Source organism: Mauremys reevesii, linkage group 10 (assembly GCF_016161935.1).
Source record: "Mauremys reevesii isolate NIE-2019 linkage group 10, ASM1616193v1, whole genome shotgun sequence".
NCBI classification, from domain to species: Eukaryota; Metazoa; Chordata; order Testudines; family Geoemydidae; genus Mauremys; species Mauremys reevesii.
In genome coordinates, this window is record NC_052632.1 from 6,010,396 (window position 1) to 6,033,758 (window position 23,363).

A 23,363-nucleotide genomic window follows, 5' to 3' on the forward strand; every position below is an offset into this window, starting at 1 on the left:
TTGTTATTGAATGTTGCCTGAAGAAGCATAATAAGCTGCCTACAGATTTATTGTAATAGGCCATCATGGTAATTGTATGAATAAATTTCTCAGTTAGACATTCAATCATTTTGTCTGTGATAGAAATACAAGAAGTCTAATATCATATAAGCAGAGTAAACCAAACCATTCAGATGCTCAATTTTGTAATTCAATCTGCACTATTCTGTCTATCTTTTGGTATTAGTGGAGGTAATTATGAATGTATGTGGTCTTTTAGTAAAAATCTATTGGGTTCTTATAAATATACATTAAAAATCACATTTGCAACTCTTCTGGAAAAGTTCTACAGAATGTAATGGAGAATGATAACCTCTGTCTAGAATTTTTAAACCTCTTCTGAAATTCTGTAGAATGGACCTGTAGGCACTTAATGCAATTGCTAGGGAGATCTTTTCATTTCTGTAGAACCTTATCGATTTCATCCCCATAAAGTCCTATCAGACTATTCCAGAAGTAAAATTAAAACCCACTAACTAGCACACCAGGCTATTGTTGTTGTTTGTTTGTGTTACCATAGCTCCTAAGAGTCCTAGTCATGGACCAGGACCCCAGTGTGCTAGGCACTGTACAAACACAGAACAAAAAGACAGACCCTACCCCCAAAGAGCTTACAGTCCTAAGGATAAGACAGGAGACAATGGTGGATACAGACAGATAGGGTTGTACAAGGGAACAACAAATATAGAATATTTACCTCCTGGATTAAAAGATTAAGATGAACGCTGTGGGTGAAATCCTGGCCCCATTGATGTCAAGCTCAGATTTCCCCCTTCCTTGATAAAAGTAATAAGGTTCTCTCCAATCCTTACAGAGTGCCCACCTGGATCATTCGGTTATGGTTGCAAACAGCTATGTGAATGCATGAATAATGCTACATGTGATCATGTCACTGGTACATGCTACTGTAGTCCAGGCTTCAAAGGAATCAGGTGCGATCAAGGTATGATGAAATTCTGTGCTTTAAAAAAAAAAGCACTTTCTTAAAACATAAACCTTGAAATATGACTTGTGCTATTCAATTTACAGTGTGTTATGAATTATTTTTAACAGCGGCTCTTATGATGGAAGAATTAAATCCCTATACTAAAATTAGCCCCGCTCTCGGATCAGAGAGGCACTCAGTGGGAGCAATCATTGGAATTATTATTCTCCTTCTAATTATTATGGTTTTGCTGGCACTGTTCGTGTGGTATCGACGGAAACAGAAGGAGAAGGGGCATGACATGCCAAGTGTATCTTACACACCAGCCATGAGGATCACTAATACAGATTACTCACTTTCTGGTAAGGGTCTTTTTATGTTAATCAAATGGGGATTCACATTACTCTCAGTTGGAAAAAATGAGTTTGTTGTGTACAATATGTAGCACTTTGCTTCAGGAATGATTGTACCTATATTCTTCCTCCAAATGTTGTGAGCTTTTACACTCACTAAGGGATTGGGGGGCACGCCTAACACACAGCTTGATATCAACTAGGTAGCATGTGAAAAAATAACTACAGTATACTGCCAGGGACCATGGCATGATGTGTGCAGTGTTTAATATATAGGGGCCGAGCCCAGCAGCCCTTACATGGACTGCATTCCCCATTGAAGTCAGTAGGAGTTTCCCCTGGGAGGAGCTGCAGGATCCAGATTATTAAAGTGAGGAACGGGATGACTGTGTTAATTGTGGGATTTTATCGGACAGTGGCATCTTCTGTTTTGGGAGGGAAGATTTGCCCCCTCCCAGTTGGTGTCACCTTCTTCTCGGCAGCCCCTGTCTGCCATCCTCTTACCAGCTGATGAGGATGTGTGAGAGAAAAACCAAGCTCTTGTGATGGTCTAAAGGGAGCGTTAATAGCTGGGCAGTTCTGCTCATTTGTTTTCTTTATCTCCAGTAGTTGGAGGAAGCTCTTCTTGATGGCTTGGTTAGGTTTTGGAGAAATTTACCTTTTCTTTAGTGACCTTTTCCCCCCTCTCGGTTCTTCCTTCACTAATATAGAGTAGGATGCTCCATGGTGAATTCTCTGCTGGAAGGTTGTATCCTGCCCCCTGTAGGGAGCTCCCTATAAGCATTAGCCCTCTAGCTGTGGTTTGTCCCTTAAATGGCTGAGAGGCTGGAACTCCTGCTCTTGAGGTGAACAGAGGCTTCAGGAACTGGTGGAGACAGATCTAGCACGTGTGTTTTCACCAGTCCTGCATTGCCCTCGGAGTCCTGCTACTCATTGCTGTGTCTGACTTGCAGTAGCCCCCGTGGTGACATGGAGAAATCATGCCCTGTGTGAAAGGAATTCTTTTGGGTGTGAATTGCTGCCACCTATGAAGGACATGGAAGGGGGTCTATCCGTGTCCAGCAAAGTCAGAGCTGGTCAGCCTCAGTCACAACTTGGATGTGTTCAGGTGATGGGTTCTACAAAGGTATCAAGACTTCAGTTCTGATGGCATGTGCACGCTTGGCTATCCTAGAACCATAGGGTTACAAGTTGACCACAAGGGTCATCTAGGCTAACCCCAAAGATGAGACGAGATGAGATGCAGCATCTCAGACTTTGGCTTCTCATCCACTCAGTCTGAGCTCTTCTCTGGTCCACCTAGCCTTCCTCACCTGCTAGCTACAAGATAAAATCCGCCAACAATAGTCCTCAGATCCCTTCTGCCTATCTCTCTTGTTGGATTTTAGTCACAATGTACGTATCTGATGGAGCTGCCTATTTGGGTAGACCGTAGTGTGGGACAGTTGCCAAAGAGGGCTCCTCTGACCATCAGGCCAGAGACCAGCACAGTTTGGCATGCAATTTGCACTTCAACAGGATTGGAAGAGCCAAGCTGTGAACCCCCAATAAGAGAAGTGTTGCAACCGGGCTGACGGTGAATAGTTATGAAGTCAAAGCCAGCCAACCCTCCCCTAAGTGGAGAGGAATGTTCTGATCTTCTCAGACATTCATTTTCTTTCAGGTTGGTTTTAATTTCTTTAAAAGGTTTAATCAACTTAATATATTTTTTTGGTTTTATAATTAATGGCACCCAGTATGTGCAAGAGGCGCACTGGAAAATAGTTGCTGTAGTTTTAAATTGCTGGGCAGAGCTGGTCCAGCCAGAGAGGGGAGTGAGAATTGCACCCGTTTCCTTTCCTCGTCGATTTGCTGCAAATGGAGAACTTCTCAGTTAAATCTGATGGCCTCCCAGTCGGACGTTCTTCATCAAGTCAAAAGATCTGCTAGTGCTAGGAGTGAACACTGCCTCTCTCACCCCTGCAAGTTACACCTAACAGACAACTCCTCTGCCCATGGCACGTAGACGGAGCCGTTAAGATTGTGGCAGCCCAGGCCTTGCTTTCGCAGGTTGCTGAATTTCTTTACACCACATTCTCCATTCCCCCCCCCCGACTTGTAACTTTCCATCCCAGGACTCATTATGCCCTCATCACTTGTACCTGTTGGCCTAGCTCTTGAGCAGCTGCACATGCAGAGGGAAAGGGCCGTGCGGATGGGTGACTTCCAGGCTGCTGCACAAATAGATGAGCTCTACATCTTCCACATGCTGCAGCGTCTGGGACACCTTCGGGACCTGGTGCAAGAATAGAAAATAAATCCTTTTACATGAGACTGTCGTGCCCTGTTCCAGGGTGGCCCAGTTACAGGCTGACGTGCCAGCTCCTTGTTCCAAGGAGCAGATACTGGGGCTCAGCGTCATTGTCTAGGCGTCCCTAGAGGGACACCGGATAATAATTACTTTAGTTCTTCCAAGTCCAGCTCATCCTGTCCGGGGGAAGCTAGAGCTGGGGGGAGGGGGTTAGGTTTGGGTCTGGGTTCGGGTGTTTTTTGAATTTTTCCTTATATGATTTTTTGACAGTAGAATTGTTATTGCTCAGGAGCCTGTAACTGAGCAGGGTCTGCCAACCCTTTTCGCTGGGGTCACAAGAACAGTGCTCTCCCCCCTCGCCCCGCATCTCCGTGTGCTGGTGGGAGGATATACCATGCTGTCTGACCTGGCCGTTCTAGCCGCTCTCTTTGTGAAAATCTCCTGTTGGTGTCAAAAATAGTTCTGCAGAGCTGGCCTTCGTTTTCATAGGGCCTGATGCGAAGTAACACATGGGGACTCCATGCTACTCCCTGCCCACTTACGACTGGGCCCGTCAACTCCTCCCCCAGCTATCTTCTGCCTGTCTGTAACGCCCTGAACTTTGACCCTTTCCCTCACCTGTTTGGGATGCTCAGCAACTTCTGCTGCCTGCTCCTTCTATAGCCCAGAAAGCCAGGAGGTGAAGCACAGAGAAGGAAATAGGGGGCTAGCGATTCAGACAGGAGCACAGATAGGGAAGGCTGGCAGTCTGGCTGGAGGGGTGTGGTGGGGCCGGGGGTGTTTGGTGGGAAGAGGACAGTGAACCTTGAGGATAGGACTTAAAGGTTTTTAAGGCCCGGCTTGACAAAGCCCTGGCTGGGATGATTTAATTGGGGATTGCTCCTGCTTTGAGCAGGGGGTTGGACTAGATGACCTCCTGAGGTCCCTTCCAACCCTGAGATTCTATGATTCTATTACTTCAGTGCCACCACTCATGTCACATACACCTCAGGCTGACACTGGAATTCTGTACATGGGTTGAGGGCACAATAGGATAAGGTTATTTCTACACACTCCTGGGTACCTACAGTGACTCTCTAGTCGTCCTCACCCATATGGAGCAGCTTCTTACCTAGCCGTAGCCACGCTGCCATCAGCTAGGAAGCATGAAGCTTCAGTGCCCAGGGACGTCAGTGGGAATTTGGCTGAATAAAGACTGCATGATCAAGCCCTAAGTGGGTCAGCTCCACAACATGGTTATCCTCTGTGCTGTGCACAAATTGTGATGCCAAGACCATTATTTTGCTAGTTTCCTTTAGTGGCCTAGGGCTGCTCCTGTGTCTGGAGTCTGTGTCTGCTCCCTTTCGGCTCGCTGTCTCCCAGAGATGTAGAGTAAACAGTGAAATTCCTTTCCAAAGTCACACATTATTTTAGTTCTGAAAGATGGTGTTAGAGCTTTGACTTTTAAACATTATTGAGGCCAAAAATCCATGCTCATGTGTAGTAGAGATTATAAAAACAGAGGGCCCCATGGGCAACCCTTAGACTATTTTGCATCAGTGGACAAAGAATGTGGCAGTAAAATAGACTCTCTGCTCTCAGGTCTGCCTGGCTAACGATGGGAAAGAGCGCTATCCCAGGCAGGGAGAGCAAAATATTGGATCTAAACTGCATCACGTGGATCTGAAAGCAGAAGTTCTCCCCGAAGCTTGAAAGCAAGTACATACGCCCAAAGATGAGAACTGTACACTCACTTCTGGTGGAGTATTTTAAACCACATATCACAGAACCAGAGCTATAAGTCACATTATTTTTACTGGGTCTGAGGGTCTGTCTACACTACAATTAAAAAAACCTGCGGCTGGCCCATGCTAGCCAACTCGGGCTTACTGGGCTTGGGCTCAGGCTAAGGGCTTGATTAATTTGCAATGGAGAGATTTGGGCCCATACTGCAGCCCAAGCTCTAGGATCTTCCCACCTCACAGGGTCTTAGAGCCGGGGCTCCAAACCGAGCCCAAACATCTACACTGTAATTAAACAGCCTCATAGCCCGAGCCCCGCAAGCCTCTGTCAGCTGGCATGGGCCAGCCGCTGGTTTCTAATTGCAGTATAAACAGCCCCATAATGCTTTAGAGCTGAGGGGGGTTTCGTTTCTATGATATAGTTTAAGGATTCCTCCAACTACATGTTTTTGTTCATTTGTTTGCACTAAGGGTGAGGACCAGCACGAAGTCCTACGGGGCTAAGTGGTGTCCAGGGCTGTGGAGGCTCTTGGCTCAGGGGTGAGTTACACCACAAAAACCGCTAATTGTGCAAGCACCACCCTGATAAGTAAAACTGACCCCACTCCTGCTGCGAAAAGTTCACAGTATAACAAAGACCTTTACAGATGAGGGTCCTGATGCTGCCGTGTGATCTGCTAGCACCAACCCTCACAGTCAGAGTCCATATGCTCCCATGAGTCTCTGCCTGGGTGCAGGAGTCTGCTGCAGCAGATCCTATCCCAGGATCACGGCCAAGCGATGGAAGAAAACAATACACTGGTGTGTGGTTTGTTTTTTAATTATTTCATTGCTTCCAAATTCCCTCTTTTGTTACCAGACTCTGTGCCTGGCTGCCACTGCCTCACTTTGAATTCTTCGGCCTGATTTCACCAGAGGACATGCGTGAGCAGATCCTTATGTCCTCCTGTTGTCCCACTGTCATCACCAAGACTCTGGATCGTTACGCCTGTACAGTGTCCCATTGAAGTCCGGGAAGGGGGCTGGTGTTGATCCTGCTAGGTGCTGATAGAGGTGCTGGAACTACGGTGCTGGGGGGGGGGGCTGCTGGACCCCCTGGCTTGAAGTGGTTTCCATCATATACAGGGTTCACAGTTTGGTTCAATGGCTCTCAGCACCCCCACTATACAAATTGTTCCATCACCCCTGGGTGCTGAGCACTCTGGCCCTGATCCAGGCGTTAGCGGGACTACTCATGCAGTTTAAGTGCTTTTACTGGATTGGGGCTGGAATGCTCAGCACCTTCCAGAATTGAGCCCAGCCTCTCATGCTTGTGTGGAGATCTTCATGGACCCCTTAGCAGGATAGATCCTTCCATACTAATGTGCATTAATCATAGCCTGGCATCCCTGGGTTTTCACAGTTTGGAATGGATACAAGCCTTGCCTGAGATAAGTTGTTTTTCAATGGGGACAGGAGTTGACCTGCACTTGATGAATTTTCAGCCAGCATTTATTAGTGCTTCTTGAACAAGTGTGTAGAAATCGGACACTGCTAGTCAAGGTGAATCAGCTTATGCGGATACTTAATGGAATTGCATAGAAGTTGTCATTCTGAGTATGTGGTAGTGCCAGTAGTAAAGGAAGAAAAGGTTTTTGGCAATTCAAACTCATGTATTTATCTCTCAGTGAATACAGACTCATTAATCCGGCACTGAGTTTGATATTCGGGCAGCCTGGTAACACTTTTTCAGCTGCTTTTAGCTACTGGTTCTTCTCAGATATGAAAAGGGGCATTACAGATAACAGTGAGGGTTACATGTCAATATCACTCAGCTGGTTGCATTCACCTCTAGGCCAGGAGGTTATGGATTCAAGTCTGTAACTGGGACATACACAATACTGACACATACTTCAGTGAAGCTCTCAGGAGTACTGCCCCATCTGATCTTTTGTAGAGGCTGTCTCGGTGAAAGCTAAAGATCCTCTGTCTTTTAGAAGGGTGTGGGGGGACCCAAGTATCCTGGAGAACATTCAGTCTCTCAGTAAAGCAGGTTCAAGGCTGTGTGTGAAGTACTTTATTTCTGATGGGCACATAATGGCTACCACATTTGTGCTCCAGTTGCAGTTCTTGTTTGCAGTCGCACAGTGGTGGCCATGTCTTGTTAAACTTGATTGTAAATGTCACAGAATTATAGTCCTAAGAGATGGAAAGGTCCTGGCAGGCCATCTAGGCTCCCTGTCCCCTGCAATGTGCAGCATTGTCCATACTGTATATTCACTCTGGATCTGTCTGTCTGCATATTTAGATACTTATATAGCCCCTCGCACTGTCATAGCTGAGTACTTAGGGGAAAGAGTTTAGTTATTCGGGTGCTGTGGTTAAAGACAAATGCACAAATCCTATCTGAAGGAGGTTAAATACAAAGACCTGTAAACAAAACACTGTGTAAGACGTGACCAGAATACAGTACACCAACTTTAATCCTTCAGGCCTGGAATCACTATACCCTGGTGTGATGTATTTTGTTGGCAATAGGTTCACAACAAATATCTGAAACGAAAAGGTTGTATCACAGTTAATGCAAGAATTCAGCCCTGAATTGCAGCCAAAGTATATTTGCAGCCATCAACTGTTCACTAAATTGCTCTGGGTGATCCAGCAACAAGTCTGCATTGTCAAAGGTGTAGGTTCATGTGTGCCCTCTTTACTCTGTATTCTGCCCTAGCACTTCTGTTATGTGCACAGTACAGATGAAACCCTACAGCTGACTTTGCAAACTAGATCTCCACAAGATGTCAGCAGAGCAGAGTACATGTTCACACGAATACGCACATGTGTTGGGTAAAACTAATCCGTTTGCTCTTTACAGACTATTACTCCGTTTGCCTGTTGTGCTGTTTCTTTTTTAACCTTTCTAACCTATCCTCCTTTCCTTTGCTATTCAAAGTCACATTTCAACAATTTATTGTTAAACTGAAAAAAAAAATCTGGATTGGTGTTTACAGGAGAACTGCCAATATAGATACCATGCTACTCTTTGTAAAATATTTTGTACAATGAATAAGTGTGTTCTTAATTAACAAAAGAAATACAGAAATGTGCCTTTAACTCACCAATACAGTTACTGATGTTTGCATTTCAGTGGTATAGCACTCCTTCCTTTAAGCCTTTGATCAAAGACAACTATAGAAAATATGTTTAACCCTTGGTACAGACATTTACAGGACCTTTCTTTCTAATATTATACACTCATAATAAAAGGTTGTAATTAAATGTTCATAAATATTATTTTCATTAATGGTTAGATGGTTTAATCTATAGAAGAAAGTGTGCGATAGACTTGCCATTCTCCAAGTTTTGCATTTCATCTTTAAAATATAATGCACTTTGTCTACCAGAAAATAGTTTTATTTTTTATTGATGATCTTCAAAAAGATAAAACTACATGCTCCTTAAATATTTTGCTTTTGTGGCTGATTTGTAATCAGTTGTATGTTAATAGTAAAGAACTTCACACCATCCTTAGGTCAAGTCAAAATAATTTAACTGATCTGGAAATTTATGATGTATCTACTAGTGTGTGCTTATCAGTTTCTGGGACCTGATCTTCCTTAAAGTGTATTACCCATTTGCGACTTCCAAATTATCTTTATGGCTTCCAAAGTATTTTGTGATGACTTGTTTTCTTCCCAGATGTATCTCAAGGTAGCGGCAGTGTACATTGTTTTTCCAATCCAAGCTACCACACTCTGTCATGTGGTGTGACTTCACGCTTCTTTACCAATAATCTGGATGGAAACAGCTCCAGTAAGGTAGATATTATCACACCCCAATGTAGCAATGTTCTTATCAGTTCAAGGAAATATACCAACGTAATGCCTTTTGACTGCTGCTTTCTCCCAGCCTGATTTTAACATTCTAATAATGAAGAATCCTATTGCTTCAGCCTAAGTTACACAAAAAAGTCTGCTGTCCCATATGCGTATCTGCATGATCTCTGTGCATGGTAATTGGAGCTTCAGCATCTGCAACAAGGGGACAATATACCTCAACATTTTAGCAATCTGAGTTTACTTCATGGAAAAACTAACGAATAGCTGTGCTGGCATTTATTTAAATTTAAATCTCCACTTCTTAATAAAACAAAAGTAAATGAATGAGCCATAAATACAGTAAGCCATATAACTTCACTGTTAGTTGTTTAACTCATGGATCCCTCTGGAGAATACCCAGATGTAAAGGAAAGTTGCAAGACGTTATCTAGCCCCTTGGTGAACGTGATGCTATTCTAAGGGAGCGCTAGCAGCTCTGCTGATACTCACTGCTGTTCAGTGGGGGTTCTTTCAGGTCGAGTGTAATACCCTTACATTGTGCAGTGTCTTACTCAACACATGCCCATGGACTTTAGTTGGACTTATTCACAGGGTAAGGTACTACTCACTGTGATTAACGGGTTCAGAATGTGGCACCTTGGCATGACATTTAGACGCTGTTCATTGGTGAGAATACCTCTTCCTGTGGGGCCACACCAAGCAAGCAGTTATTTTAGGAAAAAGTTGTAATTGATTTAACTGGGGATGTCTGCTCAAAAAGTGATGGTACGCTGTGGTCCGTGTCATTCTGATCAAATGTGGCTCTTCTAACCAGAAAGCCACCAGGGCAATATTAAGAAAAAAAGAGTTTTACTACTGCACGCATCCTCCCTCCTGAATACTCAAAGAAAATCTCGTTCCAATATAATAGAAAAGTTAAGGCAGATATTTAAATAATGGAACTGCCTTTTCAATAGATTGATTGATTTTTGTTAATAATGCATTCTTTTTTACATGTAGATGCCCCCCTCCACATTATACGCTTTCGTGCCCCAGATTGAAAGTGCAAATGCTAATAGTTGTCAAAATTGAGGTTCATCTCCACGAGCGTGAGCCTTCCCAGCTAATCCTTCTGAAATAATCGCAGTGAATTCTGAAAAGGTCAAAGCAAGCACCTAGCTTGGTTTCCAAGCCTGCAGTGCCAGTTTGTCCCCTCGCCTCTTAAAATATTCAGCTGCTGGAAGGAAATAAAACCCAGAGAACATTTCAGACCAGACTGGAAGCCATTTCCTTTCCTTTACTGCCCTCTGTCAATCATTCAGTTAAAAGGTTGTCATAGTGTTTTAAATGGAAAAACAATGGATTTTATATTTTTCTTAGAGTACTTGTCAAAAATATATGGCCTGGTTTTTCTTTTCGGTTCCCCACTGTCTTACTTATTCATGAGAAGGTGCTACAGCGTTGTATTAGCTAGGCTGGCCTCGAATATGCTGCTTCTCTATGCAGGTTTCTAGACAAGTAAGGCAAAAGAGCATATAAATCCTCTAACGGCCACCTTAACGATTTTCATTTCCTAATCAGTTTGTCTGATGCCATCCCCGCTCTCTGCAGTGAAATGTGCACACTTTGTACTCAGAGTACATATCTATTTACAGTGCGGGCTGGGGTCACAACAGTCCCAGGGACAGAGCACAAGAAAGCACAAGAAGAAAATGACAGGAATTCCCTGGGGTGTTGAGTGTGCCTGGACCAGAAAAAGTTGGATTTCTAACCATCCCTGCACTCGATAAGAGGCAGCAGGCCTTTGGGGCACGGAGCTGTAGCTGTTCTAAGATTTCCTTATTGGAGGGCAGGGGAAAGAAACCTGGGTGGAGGGGTAAGAGAAGAGGACAAACCTTGGTCCGGGTTAGGAACTCTGTCTCTCTCTAGTGCTGTCTCTCTCTCCCCATCTCTCCCTTCCTCCCACTACCCGTCTCTTCTTTTTCACTCCCTCTCCTGCTCCCTGTTGTCCCCTCCCTTATTATCCTTTCCATTCCCCCCTCTTATCCCTTTACCTGTGTCCTGTCTCATCCCCCTGCATTTTCTCCATCGTCCACCTTCTCGCCTATTTTCTCTCCTCCCCCAGTCCCTGTCCTATGTCCCTGTTCCCCCCTACTTGGCGTAGCTTGCAGGCAGCTGCAGCAGCAGAAAGTCAGTTTCACTGAATGTGAGAGAGGTCAGGGTGTTGACTACTTTGCTACCCTTAAGCGTCTTCAAAAATTCCATCCTTGTCAGATTGCAAATGGTTGCCCAGATAGTCCTAGTGATGTTTATACTCGCGCTAGACGCTCATTGATCTCAGTGGAAGTTTTGCCCAGATAAGAACTAGATTTCAGCCGTATGTACGTTTATATGCTAGGATTCTTTTCATTGGGAAAATTTACTGTAAGGGGAAAAAAATTCCAAAAACAGTTGCCCTCCATGGAAGATTGAAAGCATATTCCATCTTTGCAGAAAATAACAACTTAACGTAGCACAAAAAGACAGTTGTAATCAGACTTCACACAATTACTGCATTGTAAAAACTCAGAAATGGCCCAAAACTATTCAATTTAAAAAAAAAATCAGTTCTGGTCCAAAGCTCTTCATGTCCAGTTTTCGTTCAGTGGGCTGAGTTTAAATGGGCTTGGAAGGATTAGATTTTTATCAGTGAATGCCAATAAGCGTCACTCGCTGTACACACACACCAACCAACAAAAAATATTTCCATTGACAATAATCGAAATTTACCGATCGGCAAAGTAAGAAAAATGCAGCTTGAGAACTTAGGGTTTGATTTAAGGATATTTACTTTACAGATTTTGACATGTGATATTGACAAATTGTATTTTGCCAGTGTTAAAGCTTTTATCTTTTGAATCTCAATGTCTGTTGTCATTAAACAGTTATTGTCTGAACCTCCCCTCGATTTCCCACAACTGTGAAAATTTAAATCAATAATAATTTTAAAAGTTTAAAAATGAATATCAATACAAACCATAGAATTTCTTTTTTTTTTTCAATCTAATTCTGCCAGACCTATTTAAAAACCCTGGGAAAACAAAGCTTTTAATGAAACTCTGTGGCCCAAATGGTGCAGCTGCATTAGAAATCACCATTCATTACTCGGCATTGCTACTGCAAAGCCTCAAACCAAAAAAAGGGGGCCACAGGCTCAGCTGGTACAAACAGACATTGAAGCCATTGAAGCTGTGCCGGCTTACCCCATATAAGGATGTGGCCCAAATTGTGTGGTTCCTTTCTGTGTTACAATGTTCTAAATAGGCTTGGCAGAATTTGATTGATTTTTTTAAAATAATTTCAGTGGGTAATATTGAGGCTTATTTTTAAAGGCATTTTTTAATTTCTATTGATTTTAAATTTTCACAGTTGTGTAAAATTAGTGGGGAGGAAGGTGTCAGACAACTAACCTCAGGGCAGATGGTTAAATACCAGGGGACAAATGCCAAATTGGTTGTTAGTTCTATACTTAGATTTCACCAACCAATTTTAGCAGAAACTACTCAGGCCCTATAACAGCCTTAACATGGAGTCACAGACAGCCCCCTTGGATATTCCCGTCTATCTCGCCACCCAGCTGAGCCTGCCTTTGTGATAGATGGTCCTTTACACCAAGAATCACAGCAATATTCAGGTTACTCCCATTCCCAAAGGACCAGTCACTTGCCTCAGTTCAGTTGCACTTTAGATCCCTCGGCAAAGACAGCACTTCTAGCCGATCCTATAATAAGCTATATAAAGATTCCTTAAACAGGAGAGTTGTTTACAAGGTTAAAGCAGATAAACATAGATACACAAATGAGTTGCAATTTCAAGTTTCAAAAGGTAATAGTAGAAGCTTCTATAATTAGCAAGCTGTATATGCCCTTAAGGGCTAATCCAGGCTAAGCAGCTGGGGATCTCTTGCTTGTGCCTAGAAACATGTTACCCCTCCCTCCTCCTGAGACTTGAAGAAGAGCTCTGTGTAGCTCAAAACCTTGTCTCCTCACCAACAGAAGTTGGTCTAATAAAAGATTCTACCTCACTCATCTTGTCTCTCATATTCTGGGACAACAACACTGAAAAATCACAAATTGTCAACATCACATGTCAAAATAAACAAAGGAAATATCTTTAAATCAAACTCTAAGAAGTCCTCGAGCAGCATTTTTCGTACTTTGCCTATCTACGTATCAATTATTATCTGTGGGAATATTTTTTCATCGGTTCATATGTACAGTGAAACTGACATTTACCAATACAAATCTAATCCTTCCACACCTAGTTGCAAAGCTATCTGCTTTTTAGTGATTGATTGCTATCTTGTGTATTAGTGCAGTCCAGATACACAGAGGAGCCAGCCCGGGTGCGAGCATGCCCAATCACCAGCCACTGTTCTCAGGCGGAATGACTGTGATTAGAAATATCACACACAACCAGAAGGTTTATCATCTTTGTCTCTGCTTCTGTCTATCTTTTGGGGATGAGGGAATGAGAAGAGAGGCTGAGAGGCTGGCAGAGAGATGACTAATGGGCTGATAACACATTTTAGCTTTGCTGGCTGAACAAGACACTTGTAGTCAGAAAATTTAAAGGAATAGACTAAAGCAACAGACATTGCTACTGTTGCTCTGTCTGTTCTATCTAATGTTAGATTAATAGAGTCTTAGGCTTTAAGGCCAGAAGAGATCATTGTGATCCTCTAGTCTGACCTTGTGCCTAGCCTAGCACAGGTCATAGGACTACCCTGGATTAATAGTCGTGGTAGAACTAAAGCATATCTTTCACAGAGATTAGGAACAAAATCGACTTGGATATTCTGTTCCTTCAAATCTAGTGTTCTAGCATTAGTCCAAATTGTGTGTGTGTTTAATGGGTGTAATCACACCTGTTATGGCCTGAACCCTTATTCTGATGTGCAAACCAGCATTTGTTGGCCCAAGTATCCATTTGTGTACACAATACCACACTTTATAACTCCAGATATGGGGACTCAGTGTAACAGATCTTCATGTTTATTTTCAGCTAAACTGTTTCAGAAAGCAATTAGAGAACCACAGTACTATAGGTTTACATGTGTACATGTAGATATCGTCTCTTGTATTTTATACGTTGAGTGCACACACACAAAATGGAAAATGATTGCCTAGAAAGGAGTACTGTGGAAAGGAATCTGGGGTTATAGTGGATCATGAGCTAAATATGAGTCAACAGTGTAACATTATTGCAAAAGAAGCAAACATCATTATGGGATGTATTAGCAGGAGTGTTGTAAGCAAGATACAAGAAATAATTCTTCCAATCTACTACCTGTTGATAAGGCCTCAACTGGAGTATTATGTCCAGTTCTGGGCACCACCTGTCAGGAAAGATCTGGATAAATTGGAGAAAGTCCAGAGAAGAGCAAGAAAAATTATTAAAAGTCTAGAAAACATGACCTATGAGGAAAGATGGGGTTTGTTTAGTCTGGAGAAGAAAAGACTGAGGAGGGACATGCTAACAGTTTTCAAGTACATAAAAGGTTGTTACAAGGAGGAGGATGAAAAATTGTTCTCCTTAACCTCTGAGGATAGGACAAGAAGCAATGGGCTTAAATTGCAGCAAGGGAGATTGAGGTTGGACATTAGGAAAAACTTCCTAACTGTCTGGGTAGTTTAGCACTGGAACAGATTGCCTAGGGAGGTTGTGGAATCTCGTTGCTGAAGGTTTTTAAGAACAGGTTAGACAAACACCTGTTGGGTCTAGTTGGGTCTAGGGATGGTCTAGTTATTACTTAGTCCTGCACTGAGTGCAGGGGACTGGACTAGATGACCTCTTGAGGTCCCTTCCAGTCCTGCACTTCTGTGATTCTATGGGTTCCCTGTGTGTGTGCTAATGCACGTTGGTACTCTATATAAAACACATGGGACTCCTGCAAACAATTAGAAGTGAGTGTGGGGGAGTAAGAACTGCATGATTTGGCCCATGGTTATTACAAGTCTTCACTTAAACTAAACTCCAGGAAAACCTAAGACAAGAGTGTCCAACCCTGCCCTGGTGCCGGAGGAAAGGGAGATGGCGTAAGGAGTCCCCCCAGCTTGTGCCCCTGTGCGTTGGCTGCAGGACTTGGACCCACCCAAGCACAAAGACCCTACAGGGCTAGGCACCTAAATGGGATGAGCCAGTTGCCCTGCTCCCCTCTACAGCAGCTAGCTGAGCTGCCCCGGAGGTGGCAGAGTGGCCATGCCTCCCCTGAGCTCTGGGGAGCATGGTGCATGCTGCGGGCACATGGCTTCCTGGAGCTCCCGCTGGAGCAGTGCGCATCGGCCTTGTCCTCTACCATGAGCTGCTCTCTTTTCAAATGGCTCCAGGGTTTGTGATTCCCATGTACCTGTCTTTTTTTAAACCTACCCACAGCCCCTCCCATAGCCATACAGATTTAATTGCACAAAACTAAGTCTCACCAGTAAAAATACAAATGCATCCCTTGCACTCCCTAAAAGGGAGCATCAGTACAGAGTTGCGTGCAATGCTAGTGACAAGCCCTAAGGATCTTGTCCAATTCCATGTGCTGTTACTAACTCCAAACTCAACCACGATTTAGGAAAGTTCCCTGAGCCCTTCAGGCAAACCCAATTCATGCTTTCACATTAGAACTGTGACTTTAGACATCTTTGCACTGAGGCCAGGTGAAACTTGGCGGTTTCAGTTGGAATTCACACGGAGGTTTGGATCCATTCAAACCCAGAACAAAGTGAAATTCTGGTGCTACGAACACATAAGATCACACTCAGCGTGAATGAGCTTTGCACAGTTCCAGTCTCACTACGGCACTGGGAGCACTCACCCAGTACCATGTGAAGTTTTGTTCTGCACTAGGAATAGCGAATTTCAGATTGTACAATTGAAGTGCCACTTTATATGCATTTCTTGAGTAACCTGTTAGCCTTAAGCACACTACATGTGGTTCAGTACACACCGATAGATATTGTATAGAAGAATTTATTCTGAGGTAGCTTTTGTTCTGAGTTTGAAATTAAAATGGACGTTTGTATATCAGATTCACTGCGTGCAGTTGGAAATTTACCATGTCATTTCCATTCTAGCTATAGGAAATGCCAGAAACACTGGACTAAAGTCAAACACCGGAGCATGGGAAATAAATGTGTTTTGTGAAATGGTGCCCACAATGACTAGATAACTGCTAGAGCTGGGCAGGAAACAGTTTTCCCATCCCAGGAGAGTCTTCAAGATTTAAAAAAAAATTCCTGGCCCCAGATCTACCAAAATCTTGAAAATGTTTGCAACAATAACCCAAGAGAAATTTCAAATCATGTTATTTGAAAGGTTTTGTTTTGAGTTTGCTTTTGCTTTTTTTTGTATAAATTAACTGAAATTTTGAAACCCCCAAAAATTTTCATTTAAAAATGTTGAAATGGAATGACTGACAGATTTCAAAACTTCTTTTTTTTTTCAGAAATGTTTTGAATCAGGAGATATGTCAAAATGGCCCTTTTCCTACAGATAGTTTTGTTTTCAGTGTATCGTCATTTTCTGACAAAACATTTCACTGGAAAATTCCCAACCAGCTACAGCAAATCACAGGCCCTTCCTGTTTATCCATAGGCACCTTGGCTCTAAATGTAAGGTCCATAAATTCAATAGTGCTAACGTCTCTGCATACAGAGACCCAGAATGTGAATGAGCCCTGCACAACCACCAGAGTGGTTCCTTCTGCTCCTTCCAGTGTGGGGATGGAGTCATCATCCTTCTGCATAGGTCAACATACAGGGGGAGCAATGTGCATCAGCTCAATGGTTGGTGCAAAGTGCCCACCTTAGAACAGTACTAGAGAGGTCATGCCTCAGATAGATACCGATTTCTCCAGTGCTTCTTCTGGGCCATGATGTCTCTCCAGTGCCCCCTAGACCAGGCTTGTGGCTAAATGCTAGTCTGGCTCAGTTTAAGCTTATCTTGACATACAGTCTGGAAATGGCAGCAAACTCAAGAGCATATGGTAACGTGCTTAATACAATAGCAGCCTTCACCGGACGCTGCTGTTTTCTGTTGCTGGCAACATGGGCTGTTTTCCTTTTAGACTTTCTCTATCTGCTCTAGCACAGAAGCCAGCTGCTAGTGCAGCCTTGGCACATGGCATGACCCAGATGCCAGTCTCTAAGATAAAACTTTCCAGCAGTGGTGTATGGATGGAAGCCCTAGACTCTCTTCTGATTGTGTTGGCAGATTTGCCTGTGGCTTCATGCCTTGTTCTTCTTGATGTTGTTTTCCTTGAATTGTGAGAAATCTTGTATCTTTTATATCTGTTAACTAAATATATTGATGCATAATTAAATCCCCCTTATTCCAAACAGCTCATGCCTGCATGCTTATGTAGGTTTTTTTGCTATATTCATCTTCATTGTTTGCTTTGAAGCTGCCAGTATATGTCTCCATTTGCACAAACATTTGATTTATAATTAATGGTTGCCCTAGGAAGTCATGCATTTTTCCAGCATGCTTGTGTACATTGCTTAGTGAAGTGTCCTTCCTTTGTGATTTTTCCCGTATGGTAGCTAAAAACTTTCAAATGATATATATAAAGAACTGAGTTGGTGAGGCAGAAGTAATATTCACCTACCATTTTGGTTTATGGTATAGTTGGGTCAAGGTCTTGAGTGGTGGGGTTGTTTGTTTCAGTGTTAACTCATTGTCATGCTTTTTGAACAGCTCAGTAACAAAGTCCTTGACAGAGAAACTGCAGACCGGAGGCCGTACAGCTATCTGAATGAACTAGGTCAGTAATTTTAAACAATTTAATTGTTTAAGTAGAATTTAGAGCAATTCCAAGGCCAGTTCAGTCATCCATAAAGGCACTAACAATAACATAATATTGGCATTGTCTTTATTTCACGAGAAGAATTACTAGCGGTGAAAGATCTAGTCTTGACATAGTTTTCTTTACCACAAACCACACCTTGCGGAAACTGAGCGGACGGTCTGGCTTTCTGGTATGGTCTGTTGAACCACACTGATCTATTCCATGCATGGGATGTCTTTTTGGAACTCACTTAGAACAGTGGAACTCATTCAAGTTATGATTTCTGTCCCTCTTTCCTGCTTAACTGATATAAATTATTAAATAAGTTGGGAACCCTACAAACCTTACTCAGTAGAATCCCCTTTGAAGCCTGTAGCTGGAAAGGAGGGGTGAGGTAGGAGCGACTACATCCCAGTTAATCCTCCAGTGGCCAGGTTTAGATCTGCTTGGCACCACCAGTGTGGTAGAAAGCAACCCAACTGTAACAGTGCATCGGGCCCAATGTTCCTTTCCATTCCCCAGCATGAGTTCTGACCTGGTTTGAGCAGCTGGTATCTCCAAGTAGGTAAAATGCCATATTTTAGATGCTGCTGAAAAGCTGTCCCGTCTGAACACCTGAAATGTAGCTCGTCAATGGCAGAAAGCATTTGCCTCTTACTTCTGGTAAGTTGTGAAGTATTGGCTGCTGAAATCTTGCTGGAAATAAAGTATGCAGAAGGGCTAGTGGTAAGCAGAATTATGTGAGCTCTCACAACACTCTAGGCAGAGGAATGAATGTGAAATACCATTGGGCCTTACACCTGTCACTATTCCCTTAGTTAGACAGTGCTTTATTGGCACTGAGGATAGCAATGCCTATACCCATAGACCAAGTGTCATTTTCAATTCCTGCTTCAGGAAAATCACAAACCTGTAGGATTTCAATGCAAAGCTTTCTGCATCACCAGCCATTGATGTGCTCATCTGCATGGTAATTCATAGAGCTGCTGTGCTATCCTGATGTGTGTTTGCCTATCGTATATAGAGATTGAGGGGAAGGCATATGAATTCTGCACAAATGAAGATTGTCTTCATCTTAGTTTTTCTTCTACCACGTTATCACTCCTTTACTTGCAAACACTGTTTTCATTTGCTTGTGGCCTCTTGCACCTCCTGTATACCAGACTTGGTTTGCACACCTGCGTCGTTTATTTTACTAGCAAAAGCATTTCTAGGTGCCTTTGGATATGAAAAGAGTGACATTCAATAATGATGAGCAGATTAGTAAGAGATCTCAAGGAAAAATAGATACAATTTCTTTCCATTGCACTTTGTAGCCCAGATGTCTTGTTTTAGACCAAATTTTCCAGAAAACGTTCAGTTTCACATGGAAGCATAAAAAAATGTGCATTTTCTCTGAGTTTCAGCATGGAAATTGATGATCACCCAGCCTCATTTTCAAAATGTTGAGGTTTTTGCTCCAAAACAAGGCCATTTTTGCATGAAAAATTAGCAGATTCGCATTCGAAAATGCTGCTGCTTTTGAGCAATAAAAGGCTCAGAATCAGCTATCTTCGCAAATTCACATTGAACTGTGAAAACCTCAAATTCTGAGTCGCAAATACTTTTCACAGCCATTTCAGGGAGTAACATTTCAATGGAACTTCTACCGATAGGGCTGAATGCTGGATCCTGATCCCAAAACCATACACTGGGTCAAAGATGGTGGCCGAGGGTTGCTCCTTTATTGTGTCCCCTAAGAGCTCCAGAAACAGTAGATGTGTAGGTTAGGTGGAGATGGGGAAGACAAATCCATGGATGCTCAGTGGCAGACCAACCACCACAAATGGAAAACTCTTATCTTCCTCCATTGCTTCTCAGCCATCTCACTTGTTTTCTCTTGGTGAGACAATAGTGCTGAGGGAGGCACTTTTCAGACCTACCAGACCAAAGGATCAGCTCCCAAGGCTCCTACAATCAGGTTAGAAATTGTAACTATTATAAACACTAATTTCAGAAAATAAGATTAAATCTAAGAATCCCTCTTTGGAGACTAACTCAGAAATATCCAGATGTTAAGCCCTACGGATTCAGAAAGAATTTTCCAGTTCTTCATTCTTGCTTGGACCTCAGACCTGTGAAACTGGTTACTGCACAGGCATAGTAACTACTTGTGTGTGTGTGTATATATATCAAATATATATATAGCTCTGGAAGGACCTAGGGGATGCATTTTGGACATGCCATGCATGCTAGCAGGCTTCTCAATATTCCCCTGCCATTCCAGCGCATAGGTAACTACATGTGTAGATGACAAAACAGAACCTTTGGTAACCTTTTCTCCTTCTCCCTATCATCCTAAGGGGACCTGTACAATAAATCTTAGATATTTGTGGTTTCTACAATTAAGATTGTTCTGGCAGGCTGGACCTGTTTTTACACCTTTGGGAAACATCTTTCCTTTTGATTGTCCACAATTGCTAGTTTACATCTGTCTTTGCTGGGCTATGGGTCATTCCCTGTTTTTCTTAGTGGAAAAGAGAGAGAGAAATGCTGTCTGGGAGCCATGTTTCAAGTTTCCCATCTAAAGGACTGATCGTAATTGGGGGTGGGGAGGAACGGGCAAAGGAATGGTTCCTTCTTTCAGATGCATTCCCTTTAATCACGATCCAGTAATGATGAAGATCTAGGAGATAAATCCATTCTAGGAAGGACTAGCCACAGCTTATCCATTGGTGGCTGAACACGGGAACGGAACTGTGAGAATGGTTGAGCACGTGGGCGCGGACTATTACCGACACGCTGCATTAACAAACTCTCTGCATTTATAACCAAGGGCCCAGTCCAACTCCCAGTGTGAGTCTGTCCGTTGATTTTAATGGGAGCTGCTTTGGGCCCAGTAGAAGGGAAGCCGCTCAGGAACAAGTGAGTTATCCATATGCAGTGCTGTCAGTGGGGCTGCATGGAATTTGGCCCAGCATCCTTGCAACTTCCTTAGTGCACACTAATGCCTTTTAGGCTTGTAAATCCAAGGAGCATTAAGAGCTTTAAGTTGCATCAGTATATTCTTTACTTGTTTTACTGAGTTGTCATTTTTCATCCCTTTGATTCCTGCTGGAAAGTGAACTCACTAGAGAAGGAATGGCAGGCTTTGGCAGGGACCAGGTTTTTAATTGAGTCCACAATATTCACACATTCAGATGTTTAGGAATATGTGGAAGGGCAACTTCGATCTCAGTTAAATTTCCATTAGACTTTATCATCATAACTGGCACATTTCCCTCCTAGATTTTAAACTGGTTGGTCAGCGCTGGTGCACAGAGGTAATTGTATCTGTTTAAGGGGATTGGAGGAACCCTGATGGGGACAGGCATGCTTCAGGCAGATAAACCCCAGTACACAAGTTATTGTCATGGATGCGCTGCAGAGAGATCAGTGTTTGAGCTGTAGACTTTGATTCGGGGTATATTACTTGGCTGCATTACCTGCATGAAACCTAGTTCTGTCAGCTTCAGGGAGTGGCTTGTCTTTGTTTTTTCTCTTCCCTGCCTCCCATTACAGGAATATTGAATGTATTGCCTGTTTGTCTGGCTTTAGAATATTCTGGGTCATGTTATTCTGGTGTGGGTGACACCCAAAAACAGTGGTTCTCAAACTGGGGACGCCGCTTGTGTAGGGAAAGTGGCACGAAACAAGGGATTTGCTGGCTGTCGCTTCCCACCGCCCTCGTTGGCCTGGAGCAGTGAACTGCGGCCAGTGGGAGCCGCGATCAGCCGAACCTGCGGATGCGGCAGGTAAACAAACTGGCCCGGCCCGCCAGGGGCTTTCCCTACACAAGCGGTGGCCCCAGTTTGAAAACCACTGCCCTAAAATAACAAGCTAGTACGTGTGTGCATGGAGAGAAAAATACCAGTAAGTGTACAGATGTTAGCCTCCGGAGCCCATGCTAAATAGGTCCAAAGTCTCAAACCACTCAATAAATTTACAAAAAAACCACATTATTTTGCTAATTAAATCAAGTCTTAGAAGCAACATGCTGTAAATAAGAATGGCTGATTCTGTCTGCCATGGGGCTTTTTATAATACTGTCCCCAAATGCAGTGTCTGAGCACCTGGTTTGGGGTATGTTTGCAACAACTAAACAGCCATTACTAATACAGTAATGCTTCAATTGTTTGAGATCCACAATGTTTGGATCCAGATTTGGTTCAAAATTTTCTCAAAGGTCAGGGTGTGCAGGAGAATGCTTCCTTCAATCCAAGATTTTGGTGTAGTCAGTAATAGAAGAGGCTAGTTAGCATACTGTGGATTTAGACTCAGACCCAAATTTTCCCTAAATTCAAGATCTCCAGAACTGGAATATTTATGTATTTTCACATTCCAGTTAACAAAATAATACAGCACACATCTCTCAGCAGCTCTGGGGCCCTGCAGGAGAATTTTGAGGAGTGTCGTAAACACCAGTACCAAAAGAGGGTTATGAAAGCATGATGTAGCAGAGGCTGTGTGTGTGTGTGTGTGTGTGTGTGTTATCTTGCTTATACGGTTTTGGAAATTAGGTTGAATTGTATTGATGTTACTCCTGTTAATTTTCCGTTCATCTCTTTCAAATTTTGAGTCCAGATCACTACAACAACAGAAACATTTCTGAAACATACAATATGTATGGAACATACATATATGGAATACATATATGTATACATATATCTGGGGATCAGTCAACTAGTGCTCTCTGGCTCAGTGGAAGGTGACTTGATCATTATTTTGGTCTGTCTGGTATTCGGTTCAATAGTAAAACTAGCAATTATATTGTCTTTGGCAGCTGCCTTACCACAGGGCACATACCAGTATGTCTTTAAAACGTTAGTCTTCATAGTTTTCTGTCACTTTTACGCAATGTTCAGTGAACATATGATATGTTCTGTTCTGGGCTCCATGTGCTCTCTGTTCCATTTCTCCGGCCTGTTTTGGTTTCGTGTTTAGCTTATTAGGCAATAGAAAAGAGGGGAAAAGTCATGAAAATTACACCGCGGGGTTCTTTGAAAGATCACGTTTGATTCCACTGGAGGATAAGGAAATGATTGACATTGCATTAGGTAAAAGAGACCTAACTTAAACTTTTGCAGTCCTAGGGTTAGTGCTTCACTAGGCAGACATCAGCTTTCCTCATGCCCATGCTGTATTCTGACCTTTAGCTCAGCTGCATTATGCTAACCAAGCCTGCTAATTCCTGGCCTTTCCATTTTAACTGCCCAACGGTACAGAAATACACACACTCAGAAATCTCGGTAATCAACGAGAATCTCCAGAAGGTTCTTTCTGTTTACAAACTGGGCTTTACAGGCACAATTCTGCAAACTCTCATTCAAGCAAGTAGTCCTTACATGAGTAGCCCCATGGAGTTCAGTGGGACTTGTGCAGGTATGGTCCACTCATCTGGGTAAGGA

At 43.0% G+C, this 23,363-nt stretch overlaps 1 protein-coding gene across 6 annotated transcripts in view; it reads left to right on the forward strand.

Annotated features, from left to right (window-relative positions):
• The window catches only part of MEGF11 (multiple EGF like domains 11), a 293,791-nt gene that overhangs the window by 251,012 nt on the left and 19,416 nt on the right, over window positions 1-23,363 (forward strand). For 3 of the 6 annotated variants that reach the window (XM_039492981.1, XM_039492982.1, XM_039492983.1), the window contains 4 exons: window positions 854-982; window positions 1,093-1,326; window positions 9,004-9,122; window positions 17,847-17,913. In XM_039492981.1, coding sequence (XP_039348915.1) covers window positions 854-982; window positions 1,093-1,326; window positions 9,004-9,122; window positions 17,847-17,913 — 549 coding nt within the window. Of the gene's footprint in view, window positions 1-853; window positions 983-1,068; window positions 1,327-9,003; window positions 9,123-17,846; window positions 17,914-23,363 lie in introns of all 6 variants that reach the window. The other 3 variants (XM_039492980.1, XM_039492985.1, XM_039492984.1) reach the window with 2 other exon arrangements.